General features: G+C 46.8%; 1 protein-coding gene across 1 annotated transcript; it reads left to right on the top strand.

Annotated features, from left to right (window-relative positions):
• Positions 1 to 15,744: 15,744 nt before the first annotated feature.
• LOC123117050 (uncharacterized) lies at positions 15,745 to 17,594 on the top strand. Its single transcript, XM_044537901.1, has 2 exons — positions 15,745 to 16,728; positions 17,517 to 17,594. The coding sequence occupies exons 1-2, from the start codon at positions 15,990 to 15,992 to the stop codon at positions 17,537 to 17,539; spliced, it is 762 nt and encodes a 253-aa protein (XP_044393836.1). The 5' UTR covers positions 15,745 to 15,989; the 3' UTR covers positions 17,540 to 17,594.
• The last annotated feature ends 691 nt before the right edge of the window (positions 17,595 to 18,285 follow it).

The following is an 18,285-nucleotide window of genomic DNA, read 5'->3' as shown; positions in this document are numbered from 1 at the left end:
GGTGTGTGATCCTTTGAGAGGATTAATGAATAAGTTTTCATAAGGGGCCGGAAAAGGGGCCCTTTGACATCCTAAAAAGGGCGATGCAGGTTGCAACTATCCTGAAAAAAACAAAGTTAAGAAAAGGATAGATGGGGGTCTGGACACGGTTGAGCCATATTGTAGACCTCAAGCTCGATATGTCTCCATGGTATTTTTAGTGCGTAATTATGAGCACACAGTACATATGCCACTGTTTGGTTTGGATGAAGACAGAGGCCAGATTGCTAATCGAGCTCCTAACGAGCTGGACTATCATTCTATGGGGTAGTCCGGACTCGCTTGACAGACCGGTGGCTTAACTGCCGATGTGGCGCTTGGATTGATAAGGCCGACTTGTACTTCCGCTGCGAGGGCCGCGGTGTGTTCCTCAGTGCAGAGGGAGCGATCCATGTTTCCATGGACTATTATAACACCACATGGTCCTGGCATTTTGAGTTTTAGATAAGCATAATGCGGGACCACGTTAAAGCAGGCAAAGACGGTTCGTCCGAGCAGTGCGTGATAGCCACTATGGAAAGGGACGATGTCGAAGATCAAGTCTTTGCTTCAAAAGTTGTCTACCGAACCAAATACAACTTCCAATGTGATTGAGCCCCTGCAGCGGGCCTCTACACCAGGTATTACTCCTTTAAAGGTAGTTTTAGTGGGTTTGATTCTTGACGAGTCAATACCCATTTTACAGAATGTGTCCTGATAGAGCAGATTAAGACTGCTACCGCCGTCCATGAAGACTCTTGTGAGGTGGAACCCATCGATAATTGGATCGAGGATTAATGCAGCTGAACCTCCATGATGGATACTGGTCGGATGGTCCCTGCGATCAAAGGTGATTGGGCATGCTGACCATGGGTTGAATTTTGGGGCGACAGGCTCTATCGCATAGACGTCCCTTAACACGCGTTTCTGCTCCTTTTTGGGGATATGGGTAGCGTATATCATGCTCACTGTCTTGACTTCAAGGGGAATTTCTTCTGTCCCCCTTTGTTCAGTGGGCGAGGCTCCTCATCGTCGTCTTCGCTGGGTGACCCTTTCCCTGTGTGCTCGGCGTTTAACTTGCCGGCCTATTTGAAGACCCAACAACTTTTGTTGGTATGGTTAGCAGGCTTGTCAGGGGTGCCGTGATTCTGGCAAGGTCGATCGAGTACTCAGTCCAGGCTAGATGAACTGTCTTTGTTTCTTTTGAATGGACTCTTCCGCCGACCGGGCTTGGAGCCATTGAATTTGGCGTTGACCGCCGTGTCTTCGGTATTGTCAGTGTTGCTTTGACGCTTATTATTTTTAATGCATCGGGGCCTGCCATTTCCATTCTTTGTTTTGGAAGTGCCCGTATTGCTGGTACTGTTGCTGCTATGAGCTAGCCAGCTATCTTCACCTGCGCAAAAGTGGGTCATGAGTGATGTGAGGGCTGCCATGGATTTCGGATTTTCTTGGCCGAGGTGTCGAGCAAGCCATTCGTCACGAATGCTGTCTTTGAAGGTTGCTAGAGCCTCGGCGTCCGGACAGTCAACAATTTGGTTCTTTTTGACTAGGATCCGGGTCCAGAATTTTCTGGCTGACTCTCCGGGCTGCTGGACTATGTGACTAAGGTCATCAGTGTCCGGAGGTCGGATATAAATGCCCTAGAAGTTGTCTCTGAAGGCATCCTCCAGGTTGTGGCACCCTGATCCGCATGGAGCAGGGGACCTTCGCACGTCAGCTCAGGATAACACCTGACGCACGGCACGTCGATGATACAACATTCCAGGTACACGAATATTCATCAAATACATGTGTATATGATTACATCAGTGATGAATATAATCTTATGGCATATCCCTAAGGCTATTTACATTACAGCAGAAGTCTATTTAAATGGTTGTGGAAGTCTTGGCAGCATATCACTCGAGCTGGGCTCCACAACTCACAGGACTAGCAAGATTACGGCCTAGAACGACGAACAATGCGAGCACGACCTACAAAACTAGCATGACACGCCAGGTCCGTACATTGAATGTACTTGCAAGACAACCAAATACATAACATCCAAACGAGCAAATGACAAAGCAAGAACCAAGCGTCTGCAACAACCTTTCTCATAGCAGAAACTAAGCATGGCAAGATATTAACTAGAGTCATGAGTCAAACTAATATGCACAACATCATGGCATCTACTAGCATGGCAATAACCTGGCATATCAAACTTACTTCTATCGTGGCAACAACGAAGCATCCTGATCATAACATGGCATAATCTAAACATGGCATAAGTTCAATCAAAACATGGCATATCAAAACATGGCATAAACTCAATCCAAACATGGCATGGCGTCATGAAACTATGCTGAAAATAAACTACCAATCATATCCAATGCAGACATAACGTGCTAACTTCATGCAATCATCTCATCTTCTACCATGGTTCTCTAAATGCAAATAACAACTTACTACTCATGTAATGCAACCAAACTGGTGCACTGAGTCCATCAGGCTCTCTTACCAACCGGTTGCCTCGCAACCGAATGATGATCATTCACGGATTAGAAACGGAACCACTCTTGGTTCAACACTCACCGAGACCTCATCTCATGATCATATCAACATCACTGTGACTTCTCACGACTATCTCATAGTCCAAGTCATCACATTATTCAACTTAATTATTTCAAGTTCATCCTCCATTTCGACCAAGACCTGATAGTGTGACCTACTACGAACTTGTGCCCATGACCAAGGACGCGGCTATCGATAGATTAAATACACACACTCTACAGAGGTAGCGCACTGTACCCACACCACGGAACCCATGGCCTCGCACTCCCATTCGGGTGGACCAGCGGTGTTCCTACAAAACCGATCTACTGCCATGACACTCTCCCGGCCACTCCAACTAACTCCCCACTGGGCTAAGTCATGGGTGGCCCCGTGTCTACCCCAGACACCAACGGCCACCGTCGTGGAAAAACGGTCCCAAACGGGGACATGAGCTCGAAACCAACTACGGGCACACAAGACTTATGCCGTCCTACCTGATCAGGGCAGCGCCCGCACATAACCTTCCCTCGTTGGAGGCACCAGCGAGAGGCACGACAATAGACCCAGTTAGGGCCTGCCCATAACAAGCAAATGTGGCTGCACTGGAAAAAGCTCGATTTGGTGGCACTATGACTCGATCCCATCGATGACGGAGGATGTTTGTTATTAAGTCATCTTATTAACTTCTCCATCACCAATCATCATGCGAGAATTTTTAACATGAATGCAACAACGAGCATGCAACATATGAATGCTTTAATAAAATATCACGCTTCTCAAGTGAACAACTATAGCACAAAGAACCCGACAATACCAAGTACTAGCATACCAACTGTGCACTACAATCATCATAACATTTGTAAAGATGACATGAAAATAAAGTAGAGTAGTGACATGGAATTATGAATAACAATATTCTAATTATCATGGCAAAAGATATCATGAAAACACCAGCATGCAAGTTAAGCATAACGAAATAACTGCAAACGAAAACGATAAGAAACAACTGTAACTACACACACACACACACACACAAGGTGCAAGCAAAGCCAACATGCAAGTTCGGGGCTCATGATAAGAGGTTGGCTTGCCTGGGGGTCGAGGAACACTCCGGTAATAGATACGATCAACTCGCGGAAAAATTTGCGGGAGAACAGTTCTCTCTCAAAGGGGCTAAATTATAGCAAGGGTAAAATGGGCATTTTTAGGAATGTGCAAACATCAAGAGAATGGTCCCATCAAAAAGGGCACGACAAACAGAGAAATTGAGCATTGGAATCACCTCATTCGGAGCTACTGTTGAAAAGATACGGACGTTTAAGGCTCAGGGACTAGTCCGTAAAAATATTTCTACAAACAGGTCCCTGGCAGTTTAAACAGAACGTGTCTTTTCTGAAATACACTTTCGGTGATTGAAAGCGTATTTATGAAATACTCTTTCGCGTGGGGAAAACGGATTCATGGCAGGGCGCCGCCACTTATCCACGCTGGCAGGACCGGTCAACACAGCAGAGGTGGGGCTGGGCGCCTGGGTCACTGCCAGGTGGGGTCAGGGAAAAGTGTGGGGCCTGCCTGGCCAGTTCAACGTCGCTGCCTAGCCGTCTCCTTCTTCTCCCGCTCAGGATCGAGCAAGGCAGAGAGAGGGGATTGCCCCGACGGTGATCGCCGGCGACTCCGGCCACCGCTCACGATGGCCGACCTACCCAGATGCTTAGAATGAAGAGGCGCATCTCAGGGTGGTAGCCTTTGCCTCCGACATGCACCGGACTAGCCGCGGTTGAGCTCGCCGCGGGAAGGAGCTTTGGTCGCCGGTGAAGTGGGGGCTATGGTGGGGAAAAGGAGGGGTCGAGGCCACGGAGAGGTCCGCCGGAGCCATGGGAATAGAGTGGTGGAGGTGTGATGGAGGGAGGGCCGTGGCATCGCCGGAATTGAGCAAGATCCGAAGCTGTGGCCACGGCGGCGGTGGTGGTCGAGGAGCGACTCCGGGGAGGGATGAGTGGCTTGGGGAGGCTTGGGGAGAGGCGGAGGGGCTGCTGGAGATCTCAAATGGCCTCGGGTGGGCTATATATTGCCGGGGCAAAGGCACCCGAGCCGAGCTCCGTCGAGCGAGTCCGGCCACGGCTCTGCCGTCCGCAGTAGTCACGGGGGAGCACGGGAAAGCGACGAGGATGGTGCGGACGAGCGCTAGAGGCTCATGGAGACGAACAGCGCTCGAAGACGAACGGAGGAAGAAGACGATGGCCACAATAGCGCACTGTTTGGTCGTTGGCACGGCTCATCGGAGAAGAAAACGAAGGGGGCCAGAGGTCCAGGGGAAAACGACGTTGAGGGAAAGCAGTAGGGCATTAATGGCGAGGCGAGAGACGGTCGGAGCAGTGCTGCCGAGGCGAACAGTGGCTAGACCACCATTTTGGCTCGCTGCCCCCGTGGTCACCACGGACAAGGCGCGCTCTGGAGTTTTTTTACTGATGCCAACTCATGTCTACCGCATAGTCCGTCGAAGATAGAGTGTTACTACGGTAAAGAAACAGGCAAAGACAAAGGGAGATGAGTAAACCAAGCTCCACAAGTTTACTGTTGCAAACATGACAACATCCTAGAGGTAAAACCAGAGAGGTTAAATTGTAAATTTGTTGTCTGGCGGGCTTAGGGTAGTGAGGACTACGGTTCTGGGGGTTACGAGGCCATTAGGACAATTATTTAATATAGTTGCTTTGCAACTACCAAAATATGTCCATAAAACAAAAGAGGAAGAAACACTCACTAGGAGTGTTGGATTGAGCTATAACTTGGAGCAAGATAAAATATACTTGCTTCACAAACTGAAAATTTGGATAGAAAACAAGAATTGCTCCTGTGCTCACATAGCTCAATGAAATGAGCTGAATTTGGGTGGAGGCTAATTATTTGAGATACTTGAGAAGATGGCAAAGTTTCATCCCATTTAGATACTCTATGAAGGTACTTCCTTCACAAAGTTACCATCTGGTCAGAAATTTCAAAAATAGCATAGGGAGCTAGGATGATTAGATTGAGCTCATCTTTGGTATCCATGGGTGATTTATCAATATTAATCACCCTGCCAGATTGCAACTCAAAAGGAGTTATGAATAAGGCACTTACTTTGCAAAATTTCAGAGAAGGCAGAACCTTGCATTGGATCATGTGCCCAATTTTTGATCTTGGAGCATGTGATAAATATGGAACTAGTGATAATATAGCAAGGACAAGCTCCACAATTTATGTGGGAATTTTCTCTGCTATAAAAATAGTAGTTCCTTTAGAAAATGGCAGAAATGCAATATTGGTATTAAATAGGAAAAGGCAATTTTCCTTATTTAATTATGGCCAATATAATTGCCAGAGCTTGGATTAGGCATAATTATCAACTCCACCAATTCACATGAATTTAGAAGATGCCTAGCTATGCCTTTGGATTTTATTCCTCAGAAAGGCAAGAAGAGGAATAAATCACAATTCAAAAATATTGCATGGGACTTGGCAATATTTTTGTATATCCAAGGTTTAAAAGGATAGGAGGATCTTTAGGAACAGATGGGATGATCAACAGACCAAGGAAAATGATAGCCCCTTTGAAATCACAAAGGCCACATTCAAATTCCAAAATTTTGGAATTAGGGTTTGAGAGGGTTTAAGCTGATGCAACTGAGGTCTTGCCCACTGAAAAAGACATGAGCAAGTTTTGAAATGTTGGAAATGACAAGAAGTCTCAGAGTCTTCAGCAAAACTTAGGAGAAAGATTTTGAAAATGAGTGCTAGGAAGGAATAACAACACAAAAATTGATAACCCAATTTTGGGGCTGTTACACAGGTCTTCCCAACTTCCAATAGGGTTTTCTGGTAGGTTGTTTAACCAGTGCTGAGCTGGCCCCTTAAGTTTGAGGGGGAGGTATTTGATGGGATGTAGACCGTCACCGCGAGCCATGTGGATATGGAGAAGGAAGTCTTCGATCCATACTGCGGGATCCGCTGTGCCATCGTACAACTTGATGTTCACGGGTTTGAACCCTTCTGGGAACTGGTGCTCCATTACCTCATCGGTGAAGCATAGGGGGTGCGCGGCGCCTCTATATCGGGCCACGCCACGAAGCAGTTTGGATGGTGTCCATATGCGTTTTTTGGCCCAGGTGAGGTTGTATTTGTCGCGCCAAGCTTGATGGTTGTCTTCTCTTGCTGGGGCCCGCCCCCTTGATCCGTATATTGATCTAGTATGACTGGCTTTGTTATCCAGGTCCTGCTGTAGGTCATAGGTGTATCCTGTTGCTACTGTCTCTTTACCTTTACGGCGGGGTGGTGCAAGCGGGTGTTCGGCTTGAGTTGCCGGTTTGTCCCGGCCACCTGGTGGTCGGTCAAGTCCATTAGTAGAGTTACACTTGGGCGGTATAGGCTCTGGGGCCTCGTTATCGAATTGTGGCAGCAGTGTATGCTTTGGGTAACTCTTGGTTGGGTGTCCGAGGCCGTATTCCTCGGCTGCTAGGACATCAGCCCATCTGTCGTTTAGCAAATCCTGATCAGCTTGAAGATGCTTCTGCTTCTTTTTCAAGCGTCTTGCCGTGGCTATCAGCCGACGCTTAAAGCGCTCTTGTTCGAAGGGTTCCTCTGGCACGATGAATTCTTCGTCGCCAAGGCTCTCGTCTTCTTCGGAGATCGGTATGTAACTACCATCCTCCGCGCCCTCATTCCCAGTGGGATCGTCAGGGTCGACTTGCCCCTCCTCCCACTCATCATGTTCGGATTGTGGTTCGACAGGGGCTTCTTGGTCTTCGGTGTTATCTGGAGTGTTATTGTCTCTGGTGCCAGTATTGCTGTCTTTTTCTCGACGCGGTTTAGAGCGCCACCGCTGACGAAGACGCTTTGGTGGTGCCATAGGATAACTATCCTCGACTGGGTCCTTCCCACCTTCGCCATCATTTTCTTTGGGTGTGTCCACCATGTATACATTATATGTGGAGGTAGCCGTCCAGCGTCCGATAGGTGGCGGGTTCTGGCTTTGTTCTTCTCCGGTATCGTCGTCCATGCCATCGATGTCTTCAGAGGCATAATCAAGCATGTTGGTTAAATCCTCAACAGTGGCTATGAAGTGGGTGGTGGGTGGGACGTAGAATTCCCTGCACTCATCCCCTAGTGCGGGCTAGGCATAGTTCGGCAGCGATCCTTCTGTAATGGCGAGAGACCGCATTAAGTCCAAAGCCTCTTTTAAGGGGGAGGTATGGTCGGGGAAGCGATAATCCGTGGAGCGGGGCAGGACAGGGCTTCCCTGGTCGAGCTTGTGTAACACATAGCTCGAGAGTTCGGAGCTGGTGCATGGAGGTGAGTCCGGCTCGGTGAGGATAAAGGGGGCCAGGAGTGATTCCAGGCCGACCGGCGAAACGATCCCCTCCGTGTCTCCGGTGCTGAGATCTATGGCTGCAAAGAGCCCAGGGGCTCTAATCTCCCGTCTTCAGGCTCGGTGAGGAGTTCCAGATCTGAGGCCGGAACTGCGGTTGAAGCCGCGAACCCTTGGAAGATCAAGTCTTCTCAGATATCAGCGACATAGTTTAGATTTCCGAAACTGATCTGATGACTAGGGGCGTAGTTGTCGATCTATTCCAGCTGACTAATCGAATTGGCATGCAGTGCGAAGCCGCCGAATACGAAGATTTGGTCGGGGAGGAAAGTCTCCCTCAGGGCGGAATTGTTTTGGATGGTTGATGGAGCCATCGAGCCTTCTAGTGATGACACAGTGGAACTCTCAATGAAAGCACCAATGTCGATGTCAAAATCGGCAGATCTCGGGTAGGGGGTCCCGAACTGTGCGTCTAAGGATCGAAGGTAACAAGGAGGCAGGGGACACGATGTTTACCCAAGTTCGGGCCCTCTTAATGGAGGTAATACCCTACTTCCTGTTTGATTGACTATGATGAATATAGGGGTTACAAGAGTTGATCTACCTCGAGATCATAATGGCTAAACCCTAGATGTCTAGCTTGTATGATTGTGTTCTTGCCCTACAGACTAAACCCTCCGATTTATATAGGCACCGGAGGGATCTAGGGTTGTACAGAGTCAGTTATAGAAGAAGGAAAATACATGATCCGAATGCCAAGCTTGCCATCCACGCAAAGGAGGGTCCCATCCGGACACGAGGGAGGTTCTTCTATATTGTATCTTCATGGCTCATCAGTCCGGCCCGCATCACATAGCTCGGATGCCCGAGGACCCCTTAGTCTAGGACTCCCTCACCCACCATGTCTGAATGGGCTCAGAGGCGATCGTGTCACGTCTAATTAAAGTTACTAGTCTACCCCTATCGACAGCAGTGGGAATCGGGTCGATTAGGATGTGAACTATCAGGGGTACACATTAATTTCCATCTCGCAAACACTTGCTTCGGGCAGCTGACAAATGATAGTGGGTGATCTGCTGCATCTTCAAAATTTGGGAGAATTAGCATTCATGTTTACCCTGGGCCCTGGCAACTAAATTCAAATCCAATTTGTATTCGATTACAAATATCCATACATCATTCTACGTTTTGTTATTTATTTTTTCAAAACCACGACAAAGATTTATTCCACCTTTATGTATGATTATGATTTAGAAATGTCGTGATCTTCAAATTCAGTAGGTTGGATACACTTTGAGTCAAACTGTTATTTCATCCAATACAATATGCTCACACGAAAAACAGTTCACCTTATGTCAATCATACAAGTACTCAGGATTACCTCGCCTAAAAAATTTAGATGATTACAACACATGGACAACATAGGGGGTCTTATAACATAAACCATTCAGAGACATGACAACATGCAAGTATAATAATATAATGATAATTTCAACAGGTATCTGAAGAAGAATCGGGATTATCCTGGGCTTCAGATAGTAGAAGCAGCAGGACCTCCTCCATCTTCAAATGCAACATTCTTACTTTCTCCAATTCTTGGGTTGCTTGCATAATGCGTGCAGCTAATTGCATAATTTCCAGCCTCAAGATCAAGATTACCTCATTCATGACAGCCATACCATCTCTTTCTCCCTCTAGTAGAGCCTCAAGAACTATAATATCTGTGCTCAGACTGCTCTCCATGGTGTTGCCTCTGAACTGCTACCATCTGGTAACATGGATGGCGCACTACTTCCACAAATAGATTCTAGGGTTGTACATTGTGTCCTAGTGTGAACGGCATCCTGAAAGGTTTCCGCTGGACATAAGTAAGAGATAGTTATCACATGATCCAGGTAGTAAGCTTACATGGTAAATGACATACGAATTATTGCCAATCATGGCAAGCTATATTAAAATGGTTCGAAGCAGCATCAGCCGAAAAACATTTAAAATGGTAAGATGAAACCAGGGATGTAAATGGAAAATAAACAGCATTTGTCAGTCCCATCTAGTTAGTTTTTGCTAGCTCCCTAGTTCATTTTCCTCAAAAAACAAAAAGCTCTTTTGAACTATCATACCACTACTGGACTTTAATCGGGATTAAACGTGACCCAGTTGACATCCCTAGTTGAAAGGGAGTGTACCAACGCTATATTAAAGTTGCCAAGGCATCTAAGTAGTTGAAATAATCGGAGAAAGCACTTAACAGTGTGGCCTCATATAAACTACGAAGATAGTCTTGCGATGAAGTTCATTGGAAAAGTTAAGGAGTCAAATGAACTAGGCATGCATTTCTTTACGATAGTATAACAGGCACTGCTGACATATTGGCCAACTCAGGTATAGCCTAACAAGTAACAAACAAGCATTCGAATCAAGCAATACAACAAAGCAGACAACTGAACTATTTGTAATTTTGTAGGATTATAGGTTGAGGGCACAAGCCAAGAAAGCAGCCCACAAACATTACATTTGACATGTACTAAAACACACTGGCTTACCATATGTTGCTGTGAAGCCTCGCAGTTGTTGCAATGTTCTTTGAAGATATCGTCAACATCCCGTGGTTGCAAATCTAGTTGTTGTAGTTTATTCTGCACCCTCTATTTAGGTAAAATTAATTTTAATCGCATGCACTAGTTCGAATTGATCATCAATGGTTCATCTAAACTAATGAAAGAAGGGTGTGTGCTTACAGGACAATATATGTGCTTCACTCTATTTTTATGCTTGTTTGAGGTGCCAGCCCCAAAAGAACAAATATTTTGCTTGATGGGGTTAACAGCTCCATAATTAATAGAAGCATCAAATTAGTGATGCAACTTGGGAAGATCAAGAATGCACAAAAAAGTAGGGTCTGTTTGGTTGGAGACTAGCGTGGCCAAGCCAAAGTGTGGCCAGGCACACAAGTATGGAAAGCCACACACGTGTGGTCAAGAAATTGGACGCCAAACTTTGGAAAAAGTTGGCAAATAAATTGTCTCTATGACAAGTGGGTCATAGGGGCAATAAAGTGTGGCAAAAACCAAACACAAGCCAACTAAACTGTGGCTGCCAAACTTTGGCTTGGCAAACTTTGGTTGGGAACCAAACAACCCCGTAATGAGCAGAGGCTCGGAGTAGTGATGTAATAGCTAGCATCAGAAAATGTAGGGTAAAACAAACAAAAAGCAGTGGAACCACATGCTAGTTTGTTGATGTGTAATTAAGCATAGAGAACATGAAGTAGTATGATGGAACCAATAGGTGGCATCAAAACAACACCATTATCATAAATATAGCATGCAAGAAGTAAAATAGTAGGTAGTGATATCTAGGAAGTACAGTAATACTTAGGATAAAAGTAAAGCACTGTAACTATATGTGCACTCGTTTGTAATTTAGTACATGTAACATGTTCACTGCCAGAAGTATGGCCCTACAGGTGCAAGCAAAATAACGCGTCTCATGAAAAATTGAATGATGACCTGAAGATATTCAAAGGTGTGGTGCTTATGCTAAGAAAGTGAACGTAGGCGTTGGACGTTGGATAATATTACCTGATTCTCAACTGTGTATGGGTATCGTTGTCATACTTGATAGCTAAGGATCATCGATGGTGCTCGTGTTGCGGTTGAGTTTGGGCCACCTGTCACCGTTGCTGAAGCGGCTCCGATGCTTCGGGTGCGGTGCCTGTCGACATACAAGAAAGCTCATGTGTGGTAAGTGAACAGTTCCACGATAAAGAAGAGAAAAACCAAAGGAGTACAAATAAAAATAACCTGATGAGGCTGCGGCATCAGTAAAGCAGGGTCGGCTGAATTGAATATGGTGTTCATGGAGCGGGTCCGGTGCAGTTGACAAAGGCGTCGGCGAAGCACATCCGGTGCGATGTACAGTGCTTTTGGTGAGGCAGATCTGTTGTGGCAGACGAGGGCTTGTATGAAGGGCCAGCGATGTGGCAGACGAGGGAGTCAGTGAAGGGCCTACACTGTGGTGGACGAGGGCGCCGGTGAAGTAGATCCGGTGCGGTGGACCATGATGGCGGTCAAGGAGATCTAGAGTGGTGCACAAGCGATTCGCTGAAGCAGTTCCGGTGAAGTGGTGAGTTGGCAGTTGGGGGTTCCAAGGTGCAGAAGGTAGATCCGGCTGGGTGTGAGGTCCACTACTAAGACAGAGGACTAGATGCAGTGGCTTGGCGTGGTTGGGGCTGTAGGGGAGGGGAAGGGGAGGGGCTCTGGGGAAGAATGTTGGGGGAAAAGAGGGGAAAACAATGCAGTTACCAAAGCAGCCATTTTCCATTCCGGTGGCAGGGGTAAAATAGGAATATTGCAGGGCTAAACTATCGGGCGCGAGATATTTCGATGTGAGCAGGAAGTTTGAAAGCTTTTGGCTCCTGAAATTAAGTGTTCTGCTCTTGTATGTCCGACTATGATATCATGGCCGAGAATTTATTTGTTTTGCATGCAAAAAAAGTGCAAGTTTCATAAATCAATGTCTCCAACTCGAAACTTAGATTCTCCATTCAATTCAAATATGGATCATTGAGCTAGTGCAAGCATATACCATCATATGATCCAATTAAAATGAAATTCCAAATGTGTTTATCCTAAATATGATGACAAAAACAAAAATGTGTATGTGTATGAATAAAGTGAATGATTATAAAGTTTGAACATGCCCATATGTGTATATCTCTAGGTTTGATATATGAATTTGAAATCACGAAATCCCGGCTTAAAAATGTACCTCCGTTTAAATGAATTACAAAAGCTAATGATGGAGTTGAATTCCAAAATTCCAATCTTAGGGTTGTAATTCTGCTACTTCAAAGTATATCACGCATGTTCGAAAGTATCGTTATCTCATAGTCCAAAATTTGAAACAAATTGATCAACCATGAGTGCACACACTATTGACCATATATATCTCTATTATGTTAAAGTCTCTCAAATATAAACACCTCACTCTTTATCTGAAGCCACCCCCCCCCCCCCCCCACACACACAAGTTGTTCTCTCCCCCAGACACGAACACACAAGCACATTAACATCCCCCTCTCTTCTAAAGTCCGGACCCCAATATAGGTCTCTATCACTTTGTCTCTCGGGCATGCACACATCTCTTCCCCCACTCTTTAGGTATCCCGGCATCTCTCTTTCCCAAGCACACACACTATACAGAGTGTATCTTTTCCATACACACAAAATCTCGCCCCCAAACATCAATCTCCCTAGTTATGTGGTTCTCGCAGACTCACCTCACACACCACCCCCACTGCAAACAAGCACACTTTGTCTCCTTGTGCACTACTCTCCTCTTTCTATCTCTCCCACATGTGGACCCTCCCTAGCTCCTTCCCTATATACATATATGTCGTGACTCTTTCCGTAACTCCCTAATGTATCATCTTTCTCAATCTCGCACGTTGTTCTCTACACCATCTATTCTAGATCTCTCATGAAGTCCCTATCACACACACGATGACTCGCTTCCGTTGCGTCTCCGTACACATGCCACTTTCGAACAACATCAACATTGTCTCCCTATCTATATGCCACTTCTGCACAAAAACGACCCCTCTCTCCCCCTTTCTTCCTCTCTCTCCCTCGCTAGCTCTCTCTCTATCTCGCTCTCACACCCCTATCCCACACACACTTGATGTCTCTTCCAAATACTCTGCTACCCGCCCGCACCCATGCTATCATGTCACACCATTCCCCCTTCCCTATACTAGGTTTACATCATTAGTGGTCTTTCTTCTGCACATACACACACTCCCTCTCACACACATGCGCATGCACAAACACACACAGACACGCACAAACACCCATCTATCTGGATCCTTCTTTTAAGACACACACCCTTGCATATTCTCTCTAGCTCTAGGTATGTATATACCCCCCTCTCTCTAGCTCAGATGCACATCAAAATTCTCCATCTCTCTCACTCACACAACTCTCCCCATATCCGCATGTGTATCTCACACACTCACTCTCAGATTATGTCTATGTGTCTCCATGTTACACAACACAAAGCCCCATGCACATGTCTCTCTCTATCCTCCACACACAGAGACACAAAGAATCTCTTATCATTGCCTCAGTCTCTACACATATCACACACGCACGCTGTCTCTCTCTCTCTCGCACACACGCTCAATAAAGATTTTCCTGTGAATAACTTACCGTCTATTCACCAAAAGTCGTGGCAGTACGACGAACACGAGACACAAAAAAGAATAAATCTACATGTGCATAGACCACCTAGTATGACTACTAGGACTAGAGCAAGCCGAAAGCGAGCCTCCGTCATCCCCTCCTTATTGGCGACGGGAAAACCTTTTGCTTTACACAGTCGAGAAGTCATCGTGCTAAGGCCCCACAAGCTCAGCCGTTGAATAGAATGTAGATTCAAGTTTATGGAAGCAAGTATCGATAATACGTTTGTATCTCCATACATATATCTCTTCTCTTGTAAAAAAACTGAGTTGGTGATGATGGTATGCCTGCCATCTTGCAAAAATGCCAACCCGCCACACTTTGAGAGAGACGAGGAGGGAGAAGCAATACGGGCTGCTGGATTACTAGAGATAGGTGTCGCATGGAAGCCAAGAAATATGGTGATAGCGTGGGTTAGCCATGTACTAGTATGATGTAACTACACTAGGCTGTCGTGTTTCGTACTCTTCCAGTCCAGTGTGGAGATGATTGGTTGATTTTATATCGCTGAATAATATAAAATATTATGAGTGCAGACGCTCCACCACGAGGTTCCTTGCTCCTTCTCAGTCGTCGGGAATCTATGTTCTTCCACTCTATTTTTTTACGTGAGCTTTGTTCATCGTTTTGCCAACACGCGAGACATCTAGCATCAAGGTGCACGTGTCATGCAAGGATCGTTCCATCTATATGAAGAACACATGGGACTGGAACTACGAGACGGACATGTACCCAGGAGTGGACGTACGAACCTGAGTAATGTAGCACAGTAATTGAAGTAGAAAGGCACAAATGATATGAACATGCGTGGCATATAGGGTGTGTTTGGTTGTGTTCTCGTTTCAGCATAGTTGTTCTGTAATGCCCCGGATGCAACTTTCCATATTCGTAACTCCAACTCTTGCCTTTTCCGGAGATGCTATATGATATTTCCTCCGTGGTTGGGTTTTGTCTGTTGTTTTGCATTTTGTTCTTGTTATGCATCTCATCTCATAGCATCATGCACATTGCATCGGCGTCGTTTTTATAAAACTTGCATCCGTTCGTGTTTCCCAGGTCCTCTCCGTTGTCCGTTCGGAGTCCAGACACACTCGCACGCGCCCGCGGCACCTCCGAAATATTATTTTATAAGTGGCATAAAAATGTTCTCGGAATGGGTTGCAACTTGTCATGCGGTCTTATTATAGTGTAGACAGGCCGCCTGTCAAGTTTCGTCGCATTCGGAGTCCGTTGACTGCCCAACCGTTAAATATGTAACCGCGATATAGTCGGTATATTCGTCGGACGTTTCGGTCTCCGAAACCATTGCCGGGCTGCCTTCTCCTCTCTCTTCTCAGCCCAACCCCCTCTTTGCACAACCACCGACCCCCTCGTGTGTGCGTTCGAAAATTGTCCCGAACCTGACCCGCTCTATCGTTACCGTTGGATCCGAATCATCCCCAAACATCCCGAAAACATCTTTGTTTTCTTTGTTGGACTCCCCTAAGCTAATTATTCTCGTCCGTCTGATTTCGATCGGAGGGACCGGATACCCCCTAACCTAATCCACCAGCCTTTATAAACAGTCTAACCCTAAAACCTAGGGACCTTGTCCCATCCGCCCCATCCCCGCGCCGCCACTCTCTTCCTCGGGATCCTCCCAGATCCTCATCGTCCAACCCCGCACAGCGAAGCCTCCACCTTCTCCTTGATTTCCCCCATCCGCCACTCCTCTGCTCGATCTCCCCTGTCACCCAATCCATCGATCCCCTCCAACCAGAGCCCTCTCACGGCCTCCCGCTCGATCCCTCCCGAGCGCCTCCTCCACGCCGTGCTCCTTCCCCGAGCCCTGCGCCTTGCTCTACGCCATGGCGTTCCCCATGGAGATCCAAGCCAAAGCCTCCACCGCCACCTCCTCTGCTCCCGAGGCCCGAGCGTCCTCTCATCCAGGAGCACGAGCCCCTCGTCATCGCGCCGCCCTGGCGAGTGTGCTAGCCGGCAACCTCGCCGGACCACCAGATGAACCAGGCCGCCCCTCTGCTCCCCTCCGTCATCCCCTTTTTCCTTTCCTTCTCCCTCTCGCATCTCTCTCTCTTTTGCTCCCAGGGACCGACGCCATGGACGCCATGCTCAAGATCCACCTCGTCGCCGTTTTGCACCCGTCCCAGCCTGGAAACGGACGGATCCGTCTTCCCCGTGTCTGTCCCCTACCTCTCCGCCTCGCCAGAGTCCAGCACATCGCCGGCTGCGCCACCTCAGGACGAGCCCTGCCCCGCCATGGATGCTGCCATGGACGCCGCCTTCCCACTCCCGGCGCCCCTTCCTCAACCCTGCCTGCAAGTCGCCTCCTCCTCGTCGTGTTGGAGGAGACGAACGCCTCGCAAGCCTCTGCCCGAACCACGCCGGCCCGCCGCTTCCCGTGCCTGCCTCTGCCTGCGTCCTCTGCTTCTTCCAGGACGAGGCACCCGCTCGCACGCGCGTTGACCAGCTCCAGCGCGTGGGTCGCGCCCAGCTCCACCAGATCCAGCCAGCCCAGCATCGCAAGGCCCGGCGCCCCTTCCAGCCGGCCTGCCAGGCCTCCTCCACCGAACGGGCTGAAGCCCATGGGTGAGCTGCCCCCAGCCCTCTCCTGTATGCTGTTGGCCCAGCAGATTTGGCCCATGCATGTTTTTTTTCTTTCCTGCTGCGAATTTAACCTTATCCAGAAAAACTGCATATTTACAGATTACCCCTTTTGTTCATGCATCTAATAACTTCACAATCATGCATCGGATTAAAACAAACTGTACATGTAAAATGATCAGAAAATTGTCTAGATTAATAATATGTCACTTTCATCCATGTTTAAAATGTTTAAAATGCTGGTTGTATTTATTTTGCATAATGCCATGTTAAAATGCTTTATTTCATAACTAAATAACCGTAGCTCCATTTTAAATAAACTTTATATGTAAATGGGGTGGAAAAATGCCTAGTTTAACATGGTCCACTTTATTTTCCTGTTTAACAAACATAAAATTGTATTTAGGGCAGAACAGTACCAAATCCATAATTTGCACATGGGGTTTTTCCGGAATTGTTGTTTGTTGTTTCCGGCCTCATTTAAACTTGCCTAGATAGGTAGTTTCATTATGTTTCACCCTCTTGCCATGTTTAACAACATTTAATATTGTTTGGTAGCATAACCGAGATTAAACTAAATACTTGCATGTGGTGTTTCTTCAATATGCAACTCGTTGCATATTGATCTCCACTTAACTTGTAGTATTGTTTGTTGCACTTGCTATGCCATGCCTCATTAAACCGGACATGCATCATACTTGTTTGTGCATCATGCCATGTTTATGCTTGTGCATTTACCATGTTGTTTGTTTATTTCCGGTGTTGCTTCTTAGTTCCGGTAACGTTGCATTCGTGAGGATTTGTTCGACTACGTCCGTTCGTCTTCGTCATGGACTCGTTCTTCTTCCTTGCGGGATTTTAGGAAAGATGACCGCTACCCTGGATCTCACTACTATCATTGCTATGATAGTTGCTTCGTTCTATCGCTATACTGCGTTACCTATCTTTTGCTCATCAAGCCTCCCAAATTGCCATGAACCTCTAACCTTTGACACCCTTCCTAGCAAACCGTTGATTGGCTATGTTACCGCTTTGCTCAGCCCTCTTATAGAGTTACTAGTTGCAGGTGAAGTTGAAGATTGCTCCATGGTGGACAGGATTTTGGTTGGGATATCACAATATCTCTTATATTATTAATGCATCTATATATTTGGTAAAGGGTGGAAGGCTCGGCCTTTTGCCTGGTGTTTTGTTCCACTCTTGCCGCCCTAGTTTCCGTCATAGCGGTGTTATGTTCTCGGATTTTGTGTTCCTTACGTGGTCGGGTGATTTATGGGACCCCCTTGACAGTTCGCTTTGAATAAAACTCTTCCAGCAAGGCCCAACATTGACTTTTACCATTTGCCTCACCACCACCTACTTTTCCCTTGGGAGTCGCTCTCTCGAGGGTCATCTTTATTATAGCCGCCTTGGGCCAGTGCTTGTCTAAGTGTTAGTCCGAACTAGAGCCCTTTGCAGCGCCCCCTCAGGGAAACTTGAGGTCTGGTTTTAGTTGTACGGATTGCTCATCCGGTGTTGCCCTGAAAACGAGATATGTGCAGC

The sequence above is a fragment of the Triticum aestivum genome, chromosome 5B, assembly GCF_018294505.1.
Source record: "Triticum aestivum cultivar Chinese Spring chromosome 5B, IWGSC CS RefSeq v2.1, whole genome shotgun sequence".
In the NCBI taxonomy this organism is placed as follows: Eukaryota; Viridiplantae; Streptophyta; class Magnoliopsida; order Poales; family Poaceae; genus Triticum; species Triticum aestivum.
The sequence above is the reverse complement of the archived record's forward strand: the minus strand, read 5'-3'. Positions and strand labels throughout refer to the sequence as shown.

Excerpts from the sequence above, each read along its gene's own strand:
- LOC123117050 (XM_044537901.1), top strand. The coding sequence starts at position 15,990 with ATGGCGTTCCCCATGGAGATCCAAGCCAAAGCCTCCACCGCCACCTCC. Across the intron at positions 16,729-17,516 it reads GAACGGGCTGAAGCCCATGG|TTCCGGTAACGTTGCATTCG; the intron begins GTGAGCTGCCCC and ends GTTGCTTCTTAG.